This window comes from Zophobas morio, unplaced genomic scaffold (assembly GCF_036711695.1).
Source record: "Zophobas morio isolate AGI-343-1 ecotype UQ-CSIRO unplaced genomic scaffold, CSIRO_AGI_Zmor_V1 ptg000024l, whole genome shotgun sequence".
Taxonomy (NCBI): Eukaryota; Metazoa; Arthropoda; class Insecta; order Coleoptera; family Tenebrionidae; genus Zophobas; species Zophobas morio.
This window is the reverse complement of record NW_026972129.1, coordinates 5,445,631-5,465,953: the sequence shown is the minus strand read 5'-3', so window position 1 is coordinate 5,465,953 and position 20,323 is coordinate 5,445,631. Positions and strand designations below refer to the sequence as shown.

At 33.5% G+C, this 20,323-nt stretch overlaps 1 protein-coding gene across 2 annotated transcripts in view; it reads left to right on the top strand.

The window, feature by feature from the left end:
* LOC135135447 (ribosomal protein S6 kinase alpha-5-like) overlaps positions 1–20,323 on the top strand; it is a 60,967-nt gene that overhangs the window by 11,594 nt on the left and 29,050 nt on the right. Inside the window, exon 1 of one of the 2 annotated variants that reach the window (XM_064064499.1) lies at positions 16,187–17,143. The exons of the other annotated variant lie outside the window; for it this stretch is intronic. Coding sequence (XP_063920569.1) covers positions 16,969–17,143 — 175 coding nt within the window. The 5' untranslated portion in view covers positions 16,187–16,968. Of the gene's footprint in view, positions 1–16,186; positions 17,144–20,323 lie in introns of those variants that run through there. 2 annotated transcript variants of the gene reach the window in all.

The window sequence follows — 20,323 nt, the reverse complement described above, 5'->3', positions numbered from 1 at the left end:
CTCTAGAAAGTACTCACAACTTTGCAACATAAATGTTATTCTTGAATAAGTCTCAGTTTTCAGTATCTCCCCCACATGACTGACACCACAGCAGATACCTATGATCTTAATACACCAGAGAAGTGGAGTCTCGTCTCTTTTTTCGTTGCTTAGATTAGGTATCAGCAACAAAGCTGTTCAGTAAAAATTGATACTGTTTATTGAAAATCGAAAGCGATATTTATGTTTTAGTACACTTAATAACGTTCTTTGAATGGACATGTGGTACTCTTTTTTAGAAATAACGATGCGTAATATCAGGCATATGATGCATAGTGAATTCTGAAAATGTACTAATTTTCGTTAAAAAAAACAACACATTATTCACGGGGCTCTAAGAAAATGACTTCTAATACCTGCTCTTCGGTATCTACACTATGTAGAGTAGTAATAAATGTATTATTTGCCTACGATGAAATGAAACAGCTTCTCTTATGACATGTACAGCCCAGTTAAACACAATTTAACTAGAATGGCAGCAGAAATAACTTCTGTCTCATGCTACTTGCCTTAAAGTAAACCTTGACGTCTCTGTGTACATTAATCAGTCATCTTTGGCGCAGAAGCATCTCTTCAGGTCAGTGATGAATTTCGTGACAGTTTATGACAAACAATTGTCAAAATGATTAAATTTATAACCACACTTATGTTTCCTTTTGTTGACGGAGGGGGATTCGGAAAAAATTCATTCAACTTTAGTATTACCCGATTTTTTGTTCTTGGCATAGGTAACTTTGAACATAGAAACGTTCGGATATAAAAGCAGCCTCTCTATTGGTCAACTTAATCGCCTTCCAGTTCTCACACGGTTAAAGCCTGGACAATTCTTTTTGCGAATTACGGCACAGTTCGGGACAGGGAACATGTCATTCACGGGAATGGCGCGAATTCTGGGACACCCTGTATTTTTGAAACAAATACCAGAATGCGGAAAAAATCATGTTGAGAAAATAAAAAGGAAAATTGAATATATCTTAGATACAGATTCACCGATTAACGAATTAGGCGAACAACTATTTGAAGATGTCACTATAACTAAAATTGTTGACAACATCATTTATTACTTAGCTGGATTTGTGGCAAAAAAATTGTACAATACTTCAAAATGTAATATTTGCCGTGAACAGTTATATAACAAAGAAGATCCATGTTCTAGTATACTTGTCCAAAAGGCATAAGGTTATATGACCATCATAAAAGTAGTTGACCGCAAATAAATACCCCCTTTGTGTGGTTCGCACTAAGCTTACCGGTTGGCAATAAATCGTCTTCTAAACATTTCTTGCTCACATTTAACAGGGCCGGCTTTCAAAGCGAGTGGTTATTTCGGAACCCTCAGCGGCTGCAGGTAGTAAAGAAATAGTGGAGTGGTGGATTTTCATATTTAGTGAAAGCCGTCCCTGAACGAAACCACAATAGCCGGTCGAGCTGCAGTGGACACGTTATTTACGACCCTAAAACCTTTTCTATTGTAAACAACTTAACTTCGACACAATGGGATGATTTTATGATGGCCATATAACCTTATAGCTTTTGGTCCACTATACATCTGAATTTACTAGTACAAAATCCAGGGGGTGGTTAAACCATCCAGATTTGTTAATGTTTAATATGTTCCGATAGGTGGAAGGGATATTTATGAAATATATCAATTTTGTGGATGTATTCGATGCAACAATTGAAGAGCTATTCGCAACAAAAATTTTTATGACTATTTACTTTCCTTTTTATTGTGAAGAGCATAGAATGGAAATATTTTCAAAGGCAATATATTTTTACACAATTATGCTAATTAAACAATTTTATAAACACGAACAAGAGAAAACAACCAAGGCATGTGCAGAAAAAAGAAAAGAGTCTCGACTGTAGACTACGGAATAATGGTAAATTTTTATTTCTCAAACAGTAAAGCAGATAATGGTTAATGGATATTTTTTAGTTGCCTTGTGAAACGAACAGAAGTGAGTGAAACTAATATAATATGTGAAGGCGAAAAGAACTATCTTTAACAACGAGTTTACATTCATCTTTTTAAATAAATTATTAGGTATTTTAACAATGTTTAAAGTTTTTATTTTAATACAACGGATAATTAATTTTGATGATTTTTTGACCTAAATGGCTTTAATTCCGACAAATACTTCTCCCGTCTCTTTCCCGTCATTGCGATTAAATGATGGCCGCCCTCTTCTGTTTCTCTCACTCCAAATCTGTGACTAGTTGGGGACACGTTTCACGCGCTCGTCGGAACACCTAACTTATTATACACCGTGGTCATGGCATCCCTAATCCCGAAAACTCAGTTTTATACTGACTCACTGTGTACCACCTATGACACCTATAAAAAAATCGCTGCCTTCCCAAATTGCACGGCTGTCCCCTTTTTAACCCCGAATTTACTCGAGTAACATTCAAAGTAAAAACCCGTCGAGGTGTCTCCTATACGGATAGTGTTCTCTATATAAACGTGAAGCACTCACCAATTCACCATATCACTTGTTTGCATCAATTCTGCCGAAATTACAGTTTTAACGTGGTATAATATCTGGCATTGCCTCAATGTTCTTACACAAAGCGGATAACTATGCTTTATTTGTTTTTAAAAATGGTATGAATATCGAAGGTATTTCTGGTTGCGTCTGGAATTTTTAGGGGAAGAACTTCTCCTGAATAATTTTCTGGGTCATATCCGAATTACGGTTCCAATTTCAAAAATTGACGTTTTTTTTTATCAAATCGAAACAGCTACTTTACTTAATAAATGACGTTTACAGAATTTCAATATCTCTATCCGTTTTCAAGGCCATAGAGTTTTATGTGTATATTTTAGTTCAATTATGTATTACAGGTAGAAATCTGTCCTTTCCTATAATTTAAGTACATCTCATTTTCATCATTGTATTTAGAATAGGTTTGTCTCAACTCTAATTCCGTTTACCTTCTTTTGTTAAAAATATTACCTGGTATCTTGGAAAGCACATTACAATTCAGACTGATTGTAACCGCCACGCTAAGTAATTGGGAAGATTGATTTATAATTACCCATTTGATATTGTACCGTATGTTCATTAATTATTTAGATCAAAGAATGATGTGCGATTTTGAACGTGTCTTCTCGGTTTCGGATTCTTTTCAGATTATGCAATTAAACAAACACACATGTCGGTAGTGTTGGTTGCATACCGAGATAAATCAATTTACAAACGAACGTTAGCTCTTGCTAGTTGAAAACTAGAAAAACTAATGAAAGAAAACAACTTCGGCAAATTTGTGAGTAAGTTTACTTTAAAGGCGAAAACAAAGTTTTCTTCAAAGAATTTGGGTCCAATGATACGCCTGCAAGATATTCCGCACCATACACCAGTTTTAACAGGTTGGAGTTGTTTCACGAAAGACATGGATTTTCAGCACTCCAAGATCTCATGTTTTGATAGTTAAGATAACCTACAAAACAAAACCCCATAATTGTGATTCAAATTGGCACAAAATCAGTAGCCAAGCTTGATCAGAAAAGAATGTGTTAAATCCAGCAAGTTACCATTGCGATGTTCAAGAAACCATCTGCAGTAGGCAATACGTCTATTAAAATCAGCCGGCAAAAGTTCGTGATAGGCATGAAGTTCATACAGAAAAAGGTTTTTTTCACAATTTTATGGCATGTACCCACGGAAAGTCCAACTTCTTGCGACAGATGTGTCAATGAAGTTGATGGATTATTTTCCATGCGTTCTTCAACATCTTCTATGACTTGATTGGTACACAACGTCGTCCAGCACTTTTTTGTGGTGGACACTACCTGTTTCACGAAATACTCGCACAGTGTTTCTAACAACAATGTAACAATCAGCAACGATAAAATTAAAGTCAGGAAATTTTTGTTGGAATTCTTGTAAAACAGCAGCACTGTAATAATGCCATTCGCTTTCAATGGCAACCCCATTTCGGAAGTAGGACTCGATCCTGAATGTTTTATGTTCCACAGAGAAAACCATTTTGCACTTTTATTTTCAAAAATTTGAAAGTTTGACGTTTCAAACACTAACGCGGTTGAATATATCAAAGACAATCAAAATCTGTCAATTTTACGTCCACAGCCTCAACTGATCTAACAAATTAATGAACGCACGGTATTATACAGGGTGTCTCAGAAATAACTACATTAATTTTAACCAGTAACAGAACTCGTGAAACGGAACAACTTTTTTATCTAGCATTTTTTCGAAAACTCAAGTCGAATTTCGAATTTTCCCACCCATATATTCACGAGCCGTCTATGTTCACCTTAAATAATAACTTAAATAATAGCAACACTACAACAATGAAGAAGGTACCGTAGCAACAGTTTTGACACTGACAATCATTTTTATGTCAATGTTTTTATTAAACGTTGTCTCTTTAAAGTTTGCTGGGTACAGATTTCTAATTTATAGACGAAATGTGTTGAAATGGCTTTGTTTTCAAATCTGGAATGCACCGATATCGTTTGAACGTACGGTGAAGCTCGGGGAAACGGCACTCGCGCCCAACGAATTTTTTCAGAAAACCTCCCAAATCGTCGTCTGCCAAATGTGCGCAGTTTTAAGAACGTTGCAGCATTTTCGAGAGTACAGATCTTTTAAACCTGCACCTCAGGATCGGGGTAAGTTACGTAGTAATAGAATTGCTAATATTGAAGCGGCTGTTTTGAAGAGTGTCGAAGCTCGACCGGGCACTAGCACGCATCACTGTCTAGTGTGATGTATCAAAGAGTAGTATTTGGAGGATACTCAGAGAACAAATGTACCCCTTTCAGGACCAGAAAGTTCAGTTATTGAAACTAACAGACTTACCACGTAGGCAAAACTTTTGTGAGTGGGTTAATAGAAAAATAAACGAACAAGCAAATTTTGTATCTCTTATACCATCAACTGATGAGGTCGGTTATACGAGGGAAGGTGTTCAACACCCACATTTGGGCCGATGAAATTCCGTACGCCATCAGGGAGCAGGATTTTCAATTTCTCTCTAAATGTTTGTCACATTGACAAGATTAGGAAAATACGTATCCTAGTAACTGTTTTTGACCATAAATTATTCATTATAATAATTATTAGTGTCCATGGGTGACTGAGGATCCATGGGCGGGTAACCTTAATTGGGGTATAACTTTAACAATTTTTAACTTGATAATTAAAAAGTTCTTGACAAAACTCTACTAAAAAAAGTTGTTGAGTTCAATGAGCTCTATAACTGATTAAAATTAATGTACTTATTTCTGAGACACCCTGTATAACCAGTGTATTCTTAAGATTATACCCATTATACAAAAAATTAATGTCGTATAAACCTAAATACCAAGAAATCTACATACATAAAAAAGTATGTGCCATGATTAGAAAATTATTGAGTAGCTGGAACGTGTTTGAAACAATCGGCTGTTTGAATTATACAGCACGACGAAAGAATATTAAAACTAAATTTTTTTCGACGAAAGACTGATTATTATTTACATTTTTAACTTTGTCATAAACAGTAAATATATTTTTGATTTAAATGTACGAAAAATTTTTGATTGTTAAAAAATGGGTTCTTCAGTCTGTCAGAGATTCTGGGCCCAAATAGCACTAAAACCGTGGAACTCTTTCAGATATGCCACTGCATAAAGGAGGCTGTGTTATATTCATCGAAACAAGTCACCCCGTCAAAACAAACAAATTGGCGTGATCATCAGGTGGACAGTCGAATTATGCGTTTTCATCGGTCAGATCTTGTCTCGATGGAGATATACTTCACCCAGGTGCACTTTAGGGAAAAACATTTTGCAGTTCAATTGTTCAATATTTATTACTTATCATTCTGCAGAGGAGGCTGTTGTGAATGCGCTTTCTCCTCCGAAAAAAATATAAAAAAGGGCGCCAATAAGTTGTTGATACTGTGATTATACGGAAAGCACACTAGTCTGTTGAACGGAGCATCGTAGATTCACGTGATGTTCTTTTGACGGGATAACTCGTTTTAGTGAATACACTATATGTTATTTTCAAAGATATATACATATAATAGTTGAAAAAATATATGTTTTGGAGCGTAAATTCTCCAGTGCTTGTGTGAAACCGCAAAGAGCTATAAACAATTTTCCACATATTTAATTATTCTCCTGTCCACTCTTAAAATGTAATCGAACAAATCGACGGTAAAGCTGTTATGTTGACGAAATTTTTGCAGTTTCACGAACAATAAGAAGAGGCCTAGGTCATTTCTCTAACAGAAGACAGGTAGTCGTAATTACCATTTTATGACTTTCTTCCATAAGTTTTAGAAATTTAAGACAAATCGCTTTGTTGTACCGACACTCGGGAGTCATGAAGTAAATACCTGCCATCCTCTGAAGTATTTAACAGATTGTTTAAGCTATCAAAAGTTATTCCGTTTTTATGACTCTGATTTTCTAAGAAGAAAGTATAAACATACAATAGGATTTTCTAACCAAGCCTCACTAAAGGTAATAGCATTTAAAAATGCAAGAATTTTAAGCCAATTGCCAAGATAGACCGTTATGGAAATTTCTAGGGACCCCACACTTCAGTTTATACATACATTATTCCGGTTAATTTTTAATTATCATCCCTCATTGTAATTGTGTTAGATAATGTGAGTTATCATTCAGCCCAGTTTCAAAAAATACAAAATCCTTCGTCAAAATAAGGAAGAAATAAAAAAATTTTGGTCCAAAATGATGTAGGTATACTTCGAAGATTGTTATAGCAAAAAGTTATTTTTAATACCCTGCTTTCTTTTACCCAAAAGTATTGGAGAAACCGATTTTAAAGATATGTACGTCATTTAATTTAATATTCCAATTTTGCCAAAACTAACCAAAATTATTTATTTTCTTTTTAATTACATTTTTAAAGATTATCCTAAAAAGTAAAGCTAAAATTTTACAAATTAAGCAAGAAGCCACATAATGGACTTTGCACAAATTTTTATTTAAACAGTAAAACACACAATATTGATTTAATTATCAACATTTCAATAAGTATTCAAAATGACTGAATAACTTGACAGTAGTCTAAACAAAAACAAATTCTTACTGCATAGTTTTCCCCAGGCTAACTAATGTTATTATGGCAGGTTTCCGTTGTTATAGAGTCAAATATTGCAACAAAAAAAAAAGACCGTAATAGATGTATTATAAATTCGACCACTGGAGTGCATCTTTAGCCTTGGTATGTAAAAAAACAGTACGCTGCGGGCCACGGTGGCCCGGTCCGACCCTGCAGACCGTCGTCTTGATGAACACATTTACAACAGGGTCTAAGCAATAAATCAAACCAAGTGCTAATAAGTCTTTAATCCCCAGTGAAGTCACCTCCAAATAGCGATAGTTGAACTTTACTTCCAGGCTGTGAAAGACTATAGTGCATCTGTTTTAAGCATTCCATAGTTTTGTAAAATAGTAACAAATAATACTTCTCAAACGTTATACTAAATTCACTTGGCATACACCTAGTAAAACTTTTGACTTAAGCTTAAGCCAAACCACCCCTTATAAGTCAAACTGACTATTGTAAGCTTTATGGACCCGAACAGCAAGGATTATTATTATTGTCCATTGTTGCCATAATGAAGCTGTAAAGTTTCACTAGGTATATGTCAACTGAGTTAAGTTGTACAATAGCCATAAAACATGAATAAAAATTACAAAGATTATTGCACTCACATGTCACATGATGTCAACTGACCAATCAAACGCGTCAATATTTGTAAATTCAACCAATCAGCATACAATTACGTGATAATTGCACACTGTGCAATTACCACTACCGATAATTATCACTAGCCAGATGTGCCAACTATAAGATAAGCAAGTACCAGTTAATTGCAAAAAAAAACAAGAGGTTACTAACCAAATATTTAATTATGAAACTAAGAATTGTAATTAATTATGGTACAGTTGTAGTAATTTACAGGGGTTTGTGTGCTTGGTGAAGTAGTAACTATATTTTTAGACATTTGTACCAAAGCAGACGGTGCGCAATTTGTGGATTTGTTATTAGACTCTTCCATAGCCGTTGAGTTGGCGCGTAATTTGTCAATCATTTGATAATGATGATCTCCATCGAGCTGAAGGTATGGTTTGATGGAGAAAGTATTGGCATGACCGGTAATCTTTATAAGCTGTTCTTCACCGACTCCCGCTTTTGCAAGTTGCGACACTGCAGTTGACCGTAATGAATGATTACTAATCTTCTTTTTCTTTATGTCGATGCCTATTTCTTCTGCGGCGGTTCTTGTCCATTTCCCCATTTCATTCCTTCCAACGGGTGAATTTTTGAACCATCCTACAGAACTAGGTTCTCTCCATGCAGGATTTGGCGTTAAAAATAAACGATCGGTGGTTATATGTTTACCTCTCTTGCTCAGCATTTTTTTGTAGAGCCTTAAATAATAAAATAATTATTATTTTGTATTTGAAACAGTATTTAATTACCTAACAGGGCAAATTCTAGGATCTGTGGTGTTTGTTGCAAGCCATTTGCTGTCTGTTAATTTATGGCTACCTCCTTGAGCTGTTTTGGAAAAAATACAATTGTATTCTATTCGCCCCGTAGGCAAACCACAATTATCACTTTCTTCCTTAAAATGTTTGATAGTAACGTTAACACCTTCACATCCCCTCCAAGCTAATTCTAATCCAGCCACATAAAAAAACATTTTCTGTAAACCATCTGGCGTGTCTTCGTTATAAATCTTTAGAATCTTGTTGTATTCTTCTAGAGTCAAAATTGAGGAACTAGTTTTGCGTTTTTCCGGTTGTATTTGTAGGTTCCGGCGTTTTGCGTCGCGTGCATTTCTACTACCCTTGAATTCCAGGTCAACAAAAGGATCAAACTTTATACCAAATTTATTGAAATACAGTTCTTGCAACTGCTTTGCCGTTACATTCCACATCGTTTTTATTACTGCTTCTTTGTAGTCATTACCATCGACTTTTTTCATATTGTACCCCCAATCTTTGAGGATGAATGCTAGTTTTTCCGTGGAAGTGTTTCCATCAAAAACATATTTGCGTTCACCGCAAAACTTCTCAAATTGCCTCCAGATTGAATTTCGTGAGTTCTTCGTATTTAGCGGCGTAATGTTTGTAATAGAATCATCAATTTCTTTTGGCGTGTTACGACCAAAACGAAAATTGGACATGGTTTTTTAAACCCACACAAATTTTGCAAAATGGCTGTTCTTATTTACTTGCGTCGCCATAGTATCGCACACCAAACTACTTCGTAAATCATTATAAAATTATTTTTAAAATGTTTGTTCTTGCAATAATCTGTTGAATATATTGCGTGCATCACAATGAAATCGATAATTTTGAACAACAATAATCTCTCATGCTTGTTGCCTAAGAAAAATGCACTCGTGCTAAAGCACTCGTGCGTTTTCAATGCAACAAGCATTCGAGTTATTGTTGCTCAAAATTATCGATAACATTGCGATGCACTTAATATATTATAACTGAAAATAAAACACGTGATCAAGTCGTGAATAAGGAACCCAGCATTACCATTGGTTAGATAATACATGTCTTAAAACTTCAGTAGATTCAATCGGGCTTCATGCGCCTTTTACTGATTACTGCATCTATTTTTCACCTTTCCCCTGGAAAAACTTTGAAACACTTCTTTCTTTATTATTAATAAGTTTTGCTTGAATCCCTAACAAAATCTGACAATCGAATAATAACATTCGTATGTTGCTATGAAGTTGTTGCATTCCTTGGAACAAGTGAAAAGAATTCATAATTGAATTATTGACTCACATCATTTTAAAAATAATGATATAATTATCATAGGCAACAAAGTACGGAAAATGTACATTTACAAAAATTTAGGAAATAACATGAACATTTATCTGTTTTCACTTGGTCACATGTTTTCAATTCGGGGCATTTTTTAAAGGCTCTTTGTTTTCTAAGTTTTGAACGGAATATATGTACACTTACTTATTAGCAATACAAAAATCTTCACGGATATAATTTTTATTTTGAGTCAAAGGTCCTCGTTTTCGAAAGAATGAATAAAAAGCACAAAACAGTTTTCTTTTTAAGACATTTTTATTAATTTATTAAACTGTCTATCATCAGTTACTAAAAGCGCTGAAGTAAAATGTCCTATTGATTGCAAAACTGCAAGATTAGATGCATTTTAAAGTCTCTGTCCGGAAATATGAGGAAAGTAAATATGTAAATGAGGTGGTCGTTAAGCTAAACTCTATAGTATATTTGTCTCAAAATTCCAAGCTCTTTAAGGTTGTAAACAAGTACAGCTGGGAATGTTGTTTCTTGGAAAAATTTCGGTTTACTCTTTGAGTCTACTTATTAAATACTTACACTTAGGTAAACACCATTCTCGCCCTGCAATAGTTCAGGTGTTGTTTTTAAAGCAGTTGAACAGTAAATTCTGAAAGATTAGGACTTCTAGGATATGGTTTTTCTAAGATTCATAGCACTAAGGGTGGATTTGACCAACCTCAGGTAAAGTTAACGATTATTATTTTTACCTGAGTTCGTTAACTTTCTCTAAGGTTGGTAAAAACCCCCGAACTGTAACAAGTAACCACCTGATATTTGAACAACATTTTTCTCAACAAACTCTTTCGTATAACAATAATATAGGTAGCAAACACATTCTGTTTGATAGTAAATTCAATGTAATAATAGTAAAATGATGTGTGGAGGTTTATTAAATGTTTAAAAACGAGACACTGTTCAAATGAATTAAAAAGTGATCAAATTTTGGCTGGTAACTATGTAGTTCACCAGAAAAAGACTTACAAAGATTTGACGAAACGTATAAAAACCATTATCCAAAACCGTGAGAAATACACAGTTCATGATTATATTAGAGCCACTTCACACAACATTCAGTTAAGCCTATGACTTTGTAAAATATAATTAGATATCTATTGTATGTACTATACTTATGTTTTTTATATAGTTTTTTAATAAATCTGGCCAATCCAATATTTTTTTGTTCAGTAATTAGCTAATTCGAATAATCTAATACGTAAAAGAACCAACCATAAATATAGTAATAATTTCTTTTAGAAGATGATTACATTTTTTAATAAAGCTCTTCTGTAAGAAGTAACCACTCGTATTTTTTAATGTTTAAAATACGACTACAAAGTTGGTTGCTCAACTAACTAAATACAATAAAATTGTTCTTAATTCAGTGTTTATACCTTACCCACTTTTTAAATTATTGCAACCTAAGTATCGTAATTGTCTCTGCGATCAATTGACACTGCAATCACTTGTCGCATGCGACCAAGTGTCTTGCGATCAGTTGTTCGCGATCAATTGTCGCGCGATTAATTGTTTGCGACCTATTGTCGTAGATTTGTGTTTAGTTCCATTCAGTACAAATTGAGTTTTTAAATCCACTGGCACTACTATGGGAACTTTATTCCTATGGTCTGTTAAGACACTAATAACAGCAGCTATAAATTATTATCAATATAAAGCTAATCTCTACCAGTATTCAAGATTGATGCAAAATGTTCGACATGATATAAAGTCACAAACGAGATTTAGCACCAAAGTGAATTCGCAACAATAACGTACACTTGATTTGTCAATTTCTCCTGAATATTTTGACATAAATACCACTTGTTTGTCTCTAAGTTTTGTTTGAGAGAGAAACTAAAAAGCTACGGGATTAAACATCTCCAGTCTTGGCTGTTGAAATTCTTATGACAAAGGTATACATTTAAAAGTAGTTTCAAGAAGCTTAAGTAGTAATGAATTGAAAATGAACGTTGATAAACCAACATAATTATTTTTACATCTCAGTGCCATAAACAAATTGTTTGCATAATTTTAACAATAATACGAGCAAAGTTGTTAATTACTCGAAATTCTGGCAGGTGTTCAGTTTGATTTTATTTTAAAATAGTGTTGTTATTTTTAGAGTTTCAATTTCAAGTTAAGTGGAACTATATTCATTTTGATTCTTTTAAGCTAGTCTTTTCTAAAAAATTTCGGGCAAGATGGTCAGGTTGTCATAGATTAGTGAAAAGCAATGGGAATATGCATTCATGTCAATGTCATTTGCCCGATTTTTTTTTGGAAACGACGGTATATATCTAGGTAGCATTAATGTGTTAAAATCGTTGGTCGTTGAGTGAAATTTAAAATACGGTCCTCGACTTTTTAAAATTTTAAAGAATTCGTATCAGTAAGGTTGATTCCTCTCGAGTTGATAGCAGTAAAGCAACTGATGTCTGTTGGGAATACGAGAAAACTCAGTTCTCTAAATCAATCATAGCATGTCAAATATTCACTGTAAAATTTTACTTTATAATTTTAAAAACCTCACAAATGAGTTAGTAATAATAATTTAAACGTATGATGAATCGCACTAACCTGATAGATTCTAGAATGCGCTATAATTAATGTATGACGAAATATACTAAAATGATTTTATTTCTTATTTGTATTTTATATTGTAAAAGTTGGTTATTTATTATTTATGTATAATCGACAAAAAGTCATTTCTCTTAGATAAAAGAAAAAGTGTTGTTTTATAGCGATTAAAAATCTACAAAAAAGTATTATTCTTAAAGCACTATATTATACATTTTATATGCGTATGATTTCTGAAAGATGTAGGATAACCCTGAATATAACCACTTGTTCTAGGCAATATGCAATCAAAGACAGATTATAATAATCCATAGTTTAGTCCTGTTTTTGTAAGAAACATTCCAATGTTACGAGTACGACAGATTTTTATTTTAGAGTTTTAATGTAGATATGTTTTAACCAATCAGCTTAAACACAATATTCTTATTTATATTTAAAACATAATTTATAATAATTTACAACTTAGTCTAGGTAGCGTGAATTTTAAAATGGCGTCCAGATATCCACAATTTCTTTCTCTTTTTTTTTTAAACTAACGATTTAGCTTACACAAGGAAAATAAAATCACTTGTTTGTATGCATTACGCCTTATGGTAGGTACCTATCTCAGTAAAAAGTATGAGGTTTAGTAGGTATTTAAAAAGTATAAAATACATACAATTTTAAAACTTATTATACTTTAATAACTATAATTTAATCGAATTTGCTCATTTTCTAAACTATACAGGCAAACCTTCCTTCACCTTATATTATCAAAATGTTCATAGTTTAGTTTCCAAATCACATAATTGTTACATCAGTTCCTGTGACTTGTCTTATGATATAATTGCGTTAAGTGAAACATGGTTGAATGATTCTGTTTATAATACTGAGTTGTTTCCATCCCACTATCATGTTGTACGATGTGACAGAAAGTTTTCCACTGTAGGTCGCACCAGGGGTGGTGGAGTTCTTGCTGCTTTCTCTGAACTTATCAATGCTGATGCTGTTGACACTACGGTTTTAACCGAGATGGTTCCACTGATTGATATAATTATTTGCAGATGTTCTGTTGGTAACCTTAAATTCTTACTTATTGTTATCTACATACCTCCGGACATATCGTCTCATGACTTTGAATTGTTTTTTAATGCGCTAGAAACGTTCATACTAAACGGTGAAATCATACTCGTAGGTGACTTTAATGTGCCCCATTTTATACAGGAGGGCTTTAACTGCCCTAAAACCTACACTCTAAAACAATTTTGTGATACTGGTCAACTTGTACAGAGTAATTCAATTCTTAATTTTAATGGAAACATGTTGGATTTAATTTTTTCAGACCTTAACATTGACATCTCAGTTAAACACTCTGATCCGCCTCTCCTACATGAAGATCCTCATCATCCGGGACTACACATGACTTTACAATTTCCTCTTCGCCTACATACCGATCAGTTTCCTTCTGCAGCAAACTCTTGTTACAACTGGAGGAAAGTTGACCTTTTTAAGCTCTATAATGATCTTCATAACATCAATTGGTCAGTTCTTAAACAAGCCGTTGATGTAAACGTAGCGGTGGACACCTTTTATTCTAAGCTCTATATGACCATGGATTTGACTGCTCCTAAGTATCGGCCTGCTTCTTCGAAATTTCCTCCTTGGATATCTCCAAAGATTAGACGTGATATTAGAACTAAAGACTTTCTAAGACGTAAATGGAAGGAAACAAATAACCCAGAATACTATAACGAATTTAGAAGGCTCAGAGCAAGAATTAAAATTCAAATTTCCAATGGTTATCGATCTTACGTAAGTCGTGTAGAACAAAACGTCAAATCAGACCCATCACAGTTATGGAGTTTTCTGCATCTCAAACAGGGCACATCCAGAATTCCTACCCAACTAATAGACAATGCCAACAATAATTTGGTATCCTTTGTATTTATGTCATCATGCTTTAATTGAACGAATTCATAAGAAATTTCTGAAGTTTCTCTCCTTCAAGTTGGATGGCATTTATCCCCAAAGGGGTACAGATATGGGTGGTCTTATACAACGTCATAAAATGTCGTCACTTTTAATGCGGCGGGATAAGTTATGTGCAAATTTTTTACTTAAACTTGTTAATAATAAGATTGATTGCGCCGATTTACTTTTTTGTGTCAATTTTAACATACCGCGAATCTCATCTAGGCACGCAACTACTTTCCGAACCACAAGAGCTCGCACCAACGTCCTCCGCCGTGCTCCAGTTACAACAATGTGCCGTTGCGCCGACAACCTCTTTGAAGACGTGTTTATTTTGAAATAATGTAATTTTTACTCCTTTTTCGTATCCTCATCTAATTTTCTTTTCTTTTATTGCCATTATTAATGTTTATTTGATTGCATAATTATAAATTAGTTAGTTAGTTTTTGTCCTCTAATTAGGTTCATTATGTTAACCTGTTGGACAAATAAATATTATTATTATTATTATTATTAAACAAAAAATAACCCTTAATATGTGCCGGACCCAATAGTTTGGTTTCATTAAAACTGTTCTTTTTGTGAGTTTTCGTTATTATATATTTATTGTTGTTGTTTTTACGTTCGTCTATCCCTAGACTGTAGACTTAATGACTTAGTATAGTTTCCTCAAACCTATACGGCGTTTATGGCTTTGACGTTTAAAGTACTTTACAGCCGACCCTTAATAAAGCTTAGTAAATGTAAACTATGGCACGTGCCAGGGACGGCCGAGACGCGAAGGACCGGACTAAGAGTAATTTTGTTTCTTCCGTACCTTAATTATTTAATCATTATTCTGCACATTTGAAAATATTATTTAGATAATGAAAGCAAAAAACATAAAATCTTTAATAAGTACGATCGCAATCATAGAAAACTGCGCAAAAGGCGCAGTTGTCGGTAAATGCAAAACTCAGTCCTGCCCTGTGCTTTTACCAGAAAAGGTCTTTTCAGGTAGGTATCGGTGAGCGGATTTAAGACATCCGGTTGTGACGGCCTATTGAATTATAATGGGAGTCAAATTGGTGTGAAGTCATAAACGCCAAATATGTTTGAGGGAACTATAAGTGTCCCATTTCACAAATTCTCACCTAAAGGAAACGAGTATGAACTAAGTTTTAGATGTGTGTATAGCTGGTTGCATAATCAAATCATGTAGTTTCAATAATAAAAACATTTCATACGGTACTTGCTTTTCGTTAACAAATATGAAATATGTGATAAGAATTTGAATTATTTACACCAACAATTAAACTATGTTATCTTTAACAAGATGTTGTGATTAAAATCGTTTCCCGTTTGTTGTTTAGGATAAAGGAAACTGATCCTATCAGTTTTTAATTGAATTGATTTAGTAGACATTTAAAAATTTATTTTTTAACTGTAGACAGCTTTTAACTGTTGATATGTCAATTAACACAAAGTAACCGTGTAAAGAGCAGGTAAAATATTGAGTAATAAATTTAAAATTTAAAGGAGTTGTAGCAAATACAGACATGCACACATCAAAACAATTTTTTGTCACTGTTTGTTTTTGCGACTTTTTGTATTACAGATGAGATAGTTTTCAAGGGTTTTTACGTTTTATTGTAAAACTTGATTCCCCAAGATAATTTGTTAATCTCTGGTAAAAAGAAACTAATCTAAACACAAAATGTAAGTTTAACTTTGTACTTGTGTAGTGACAACTGAATGTGAATGACGAAACATTTGAGGACCTCGAAAACAGCTGATTGTCATCACATGCAACCGAAGTGGCTTGCGTCTTGCGTGTACGTCGTCGTAACTTTTAAAATTTGCAATTCATTTTCGTACGCAAGTATCTTGAATCTAGTTTGTTTTGTAACATAAATAACGAAGTTTTATAATTTTCGGTTATTGTTGTTATTTTTCTGACTATTTGGCAAGGTTGTAATAAATATTTTCCAAACAAATTCGAGGAAATATTATCTGCGCACGCTAGAAAGTGCGGCATTGGTCGTGCTTTAGCCTTACAAGTGGAGGGGGAATAGAAACAACATGGAATCGACAACTGTCTAAATCAGTTACTTGTAGACGCGTGTATCGGTTGTGTTAAGTTCGATTTTTCAATTTTTCTCAATTAGTTACTACCTCATGTTTTTTTAATTTTACCTGAAACTATCTTCCTTATATGTAAGAAATTTATAAACTAAGAGACAAAGTGGTTTTTAAACGATGTGTTAAGTTTGAAGTTTGGACATAACCTGACAAATTTCATCAAGCAAAAGATTGTGATAGTGATATTGTATACATACAAAAGAGTTTCCTACAATCTGTGAGATTCCGAAAAGGCACGGTTAGGATTGTGAAACGGTACATGTGAATCAAATTTACTGTTACGACCTAGTTTTGTGATAGCACCAAGCACAAGTGAAGTTAAACAGCATTGAACACCAGGAAAGTTTTCGCGAATGTTTTTACATCGAAAAGACACAGTCCAGTCACGCTTTTCGTAAATATGTATTTCGTGTAATTAAGTCCAAGAACTGAATCTGTTGACACTCAAAATGCGTTCCCATAAAAAAACCAAAGAAAGTGGCTTTTTCGAAGGTGATTCCTCTGACACAGATGGTTGTCTCAACATGGGTAAAAGGACTTGTACTACTTCGAGTGATTGCCCTAAAAAAATGAAATACAAGGACGAGGAATTTGAAAACCCAGTTAGGTCTCCCCACGAAAAAGGTAAAGGCATTTTGAACATCTATTTATGCGCTATGAAATAAATACGAAATATATATATGATGGGGTAAAAGTATATTTTCGATATCAATGGTTGAAATAGCTCATTGTATCCCGATTGTTGCTTATAATAACTCACTTGCCATATGTTTTATTGATTTGAATTGATTGAATAGACTATTAAAAAGTTCAAATGAGTATGTATGTTTCAGTTTTTGAAATGTAAAGCAAATATCTTCGATCACTTTGTCCCTTTTTACTTAGAGTTACGGATTTTCTTTGTGAGGAACACATAAAGCCAACATTTACGAACAATGGATTATTTCAAAGGTATAAACCAACATGTTTTGTTTATGCTTTGTTGCTGAACATTATAAACATGAGTAAAACAGCTTTGGATGTACAAATAAATAAGTCAGTATTAACGTGGTAATGAGGTTGGCATTTTGTGAAATTTGCAAATATCAAGGAAAATGTACGGTTTTTTTGTGCAAAACATTATCATTTTCATGTATATTTCATATTTAACTATCAATTTTTGGCGAAACTTATTGTTTTTTGTTGCACGTCGACCTTTTATGCATTTTAGCAATCGACCTGCTTTTCGCTTTCTGCAGGACATTACAGGACGTCATACAACCCTTGTAGACGTGATTTACATATATGCAAATTAGTTTTGAAATAAATATTTCGTTTAACATTGTATGCATCCCTAAGCACACCATAATTACCGTAAATGAATTATAGCATAAAAGAGACCGTAACCTTTAAATACATACTGGTGAATCAAAATAAGATAGCAATTAAAATGCCATCCAGATAAGTCCTGACAACAAGAAATATTTACAATCCGTCTAGGAAATTAGTAGAAAAGGACTCAAATCAACAGCTGCAGTTATGATGTTTGGAAGTGACTTCACTAATCTCTATCGTCTTGAGGGCTATTACCAGCCCGGATAACCGCTCACTGTAATAAACGGTCGTATACACGAATGTTTCTTTACCTGCGAGGGAATCGGTGCCGTACTCGAAAAATTTGTAAACCTCTTTAAACGCAGTCTTGATGGACATATTTACAGCGGGGCTAAACAATAAGTCCTTCTAAGCGCATTACCCGCAGTGAAGTCACCTCCAAATATCAGTAGCTGGGCTTTATGACTGCAAAGAATTTCAAACCTAAAACTCTTCCGAAATGAACCTCCACATTTCGAGCAAACTAGCAAATAGGGATTACTGGTCACCGCAGGGTATCTGTTACTTAAAGCTAGAAGTATTAATCTGGATTTAAATATTTCCCGTCTGTATTATTTAATATTTAGGCAAATTTAATAATACAGTCAACAGCAAGCGGTGTCTACCTGTAAATCGGGGAATATACCCCGGAGTCATTATTTAAGTTTTAAGTGATCGTATGATTTAAAATTATTTTGGCTAAATTACAGATATCTTATTTTATAAAGTTGTGTAATTTATTATTTATTTATGGCAATAGGTAAAAATGTTGAATTTTGAAAATTTTTGAGCCGTAGTGTCAGTACCAGTTTGAGTATAAAAAGAACAGGAAAAGGACAAGATATTGAAGTATTAATTCGCTGTTTGTGTGAAGCGAATTGGAACAGGCTGTGAAAACACAAAAATTGATGTCATTGTTGCAAAGATCGCTGTTCACTTAAGTGATGTCATGCAGTCAAAGCGATCACAGTTTCTTGTCACCTTTGTTTTTGGTTAGTGTCCCCATATTTTGTTCTAATTAATTTTACTTTCTATCTCACGGTATGTGTTAGCACTAATACGTTAAATAGTAAAAACATTCAGCTAAGCCATAATAGGTCAATAGAAGGGCTAGTTTTAATCACCGAATTTTTGTCAAAACTAGCTAGTTTTAGAAATTCTAAAAATATTAATATCAGTTTAGTATTTACTGTTGTTTTTTTGAGTTCAAGACTTCATTACTACGGACAAAGCTTACCTACATTTGCAATTCATATGTTGTGTGAATATGTTGTACGCGAGCGCACTTAACTTAAATCAAGATGGATTTAAGTTACAAGCATAGTTGACCAGAAATTAAGCGCGATTTGCGTTAAAATTTGCAAATATCAAATTCACACATTAATTTAAACGATCTTTATGTATTAAATAATATAAGAAGAACTTAATGGCCTTTGTCTGGGTTAGAAATATAAAATGTGGATTCCGTTCCCTCTTTTTGTACAAATCGTAGGAAGAATAATGAAAATTGGCCTTATAATTTAAGTAGTAAAGTAGTAATTTAATAAAGACTGTCTACATTATAACCAACCATATTGGTACGATCTTGGGTAAAATTTTGACAAACTATTTGTTTTCTTATCATAGCGCAACTTACAAAATATGAAAATGTAAATGTTTCACTTCGGTTTGTCTTTGTCTCTTAATGATTTTATTATACAGATAACCTCCAAAATACTAACCGGACTGAAATTTTCAGTCGTTTAAAATTATTGTAAAAATGGAAAAACACTGCTTTTCAAGATGTTGATGGCATCCAGTCAGAATATACATTTTTTCAAATAAGCGTAGTATGGTTTTTTGCTTGTGGTTTAACATATCACCTGCAATTTCAAGCTACGTAGATGGTATGCCCCAAAAAGAAATGAATTTGAACATTTATTTAGTAGTTCAAGTTCATTTTCTGAGTCCATTCAAAAAGTGAGAACGTCATTGAAACAAATTTTTGAACGATTATAAAAAAAATGTAAACCTATAGAAATTTTATATTCCACATTTTGAGACATTCTGAAGATAAAAAAATAAATAAAATTAATCTTCACGGCAGCTTGTACAGTGCACTAAGATTTAAAATACTCGGTTCACTAGTTTCCGAGATTACCTCTGTCGAATAAATATAGGATATATATACTAAATAGACCCAAAACGGAAACCTAAAGGTTCGTATTCTAAGGGCTGTGAAATGCTAAATAAATTAGACACTTTCACATCAGTCCATACATACACATTTTCATTAGATAGTTTACAAAGTAATTTTTTAATGCACGCGTTAAAAACAACTGGGCAATATAATGCGCACCTCTTTCAAAATACGTTAGATAAATTCATTTTTATTTCATGTAGTAAATGTGATAGAATTAATAAATTTCATCATCGAGTTTAGACGATAGCAGAAAACTGATAACTATTTCA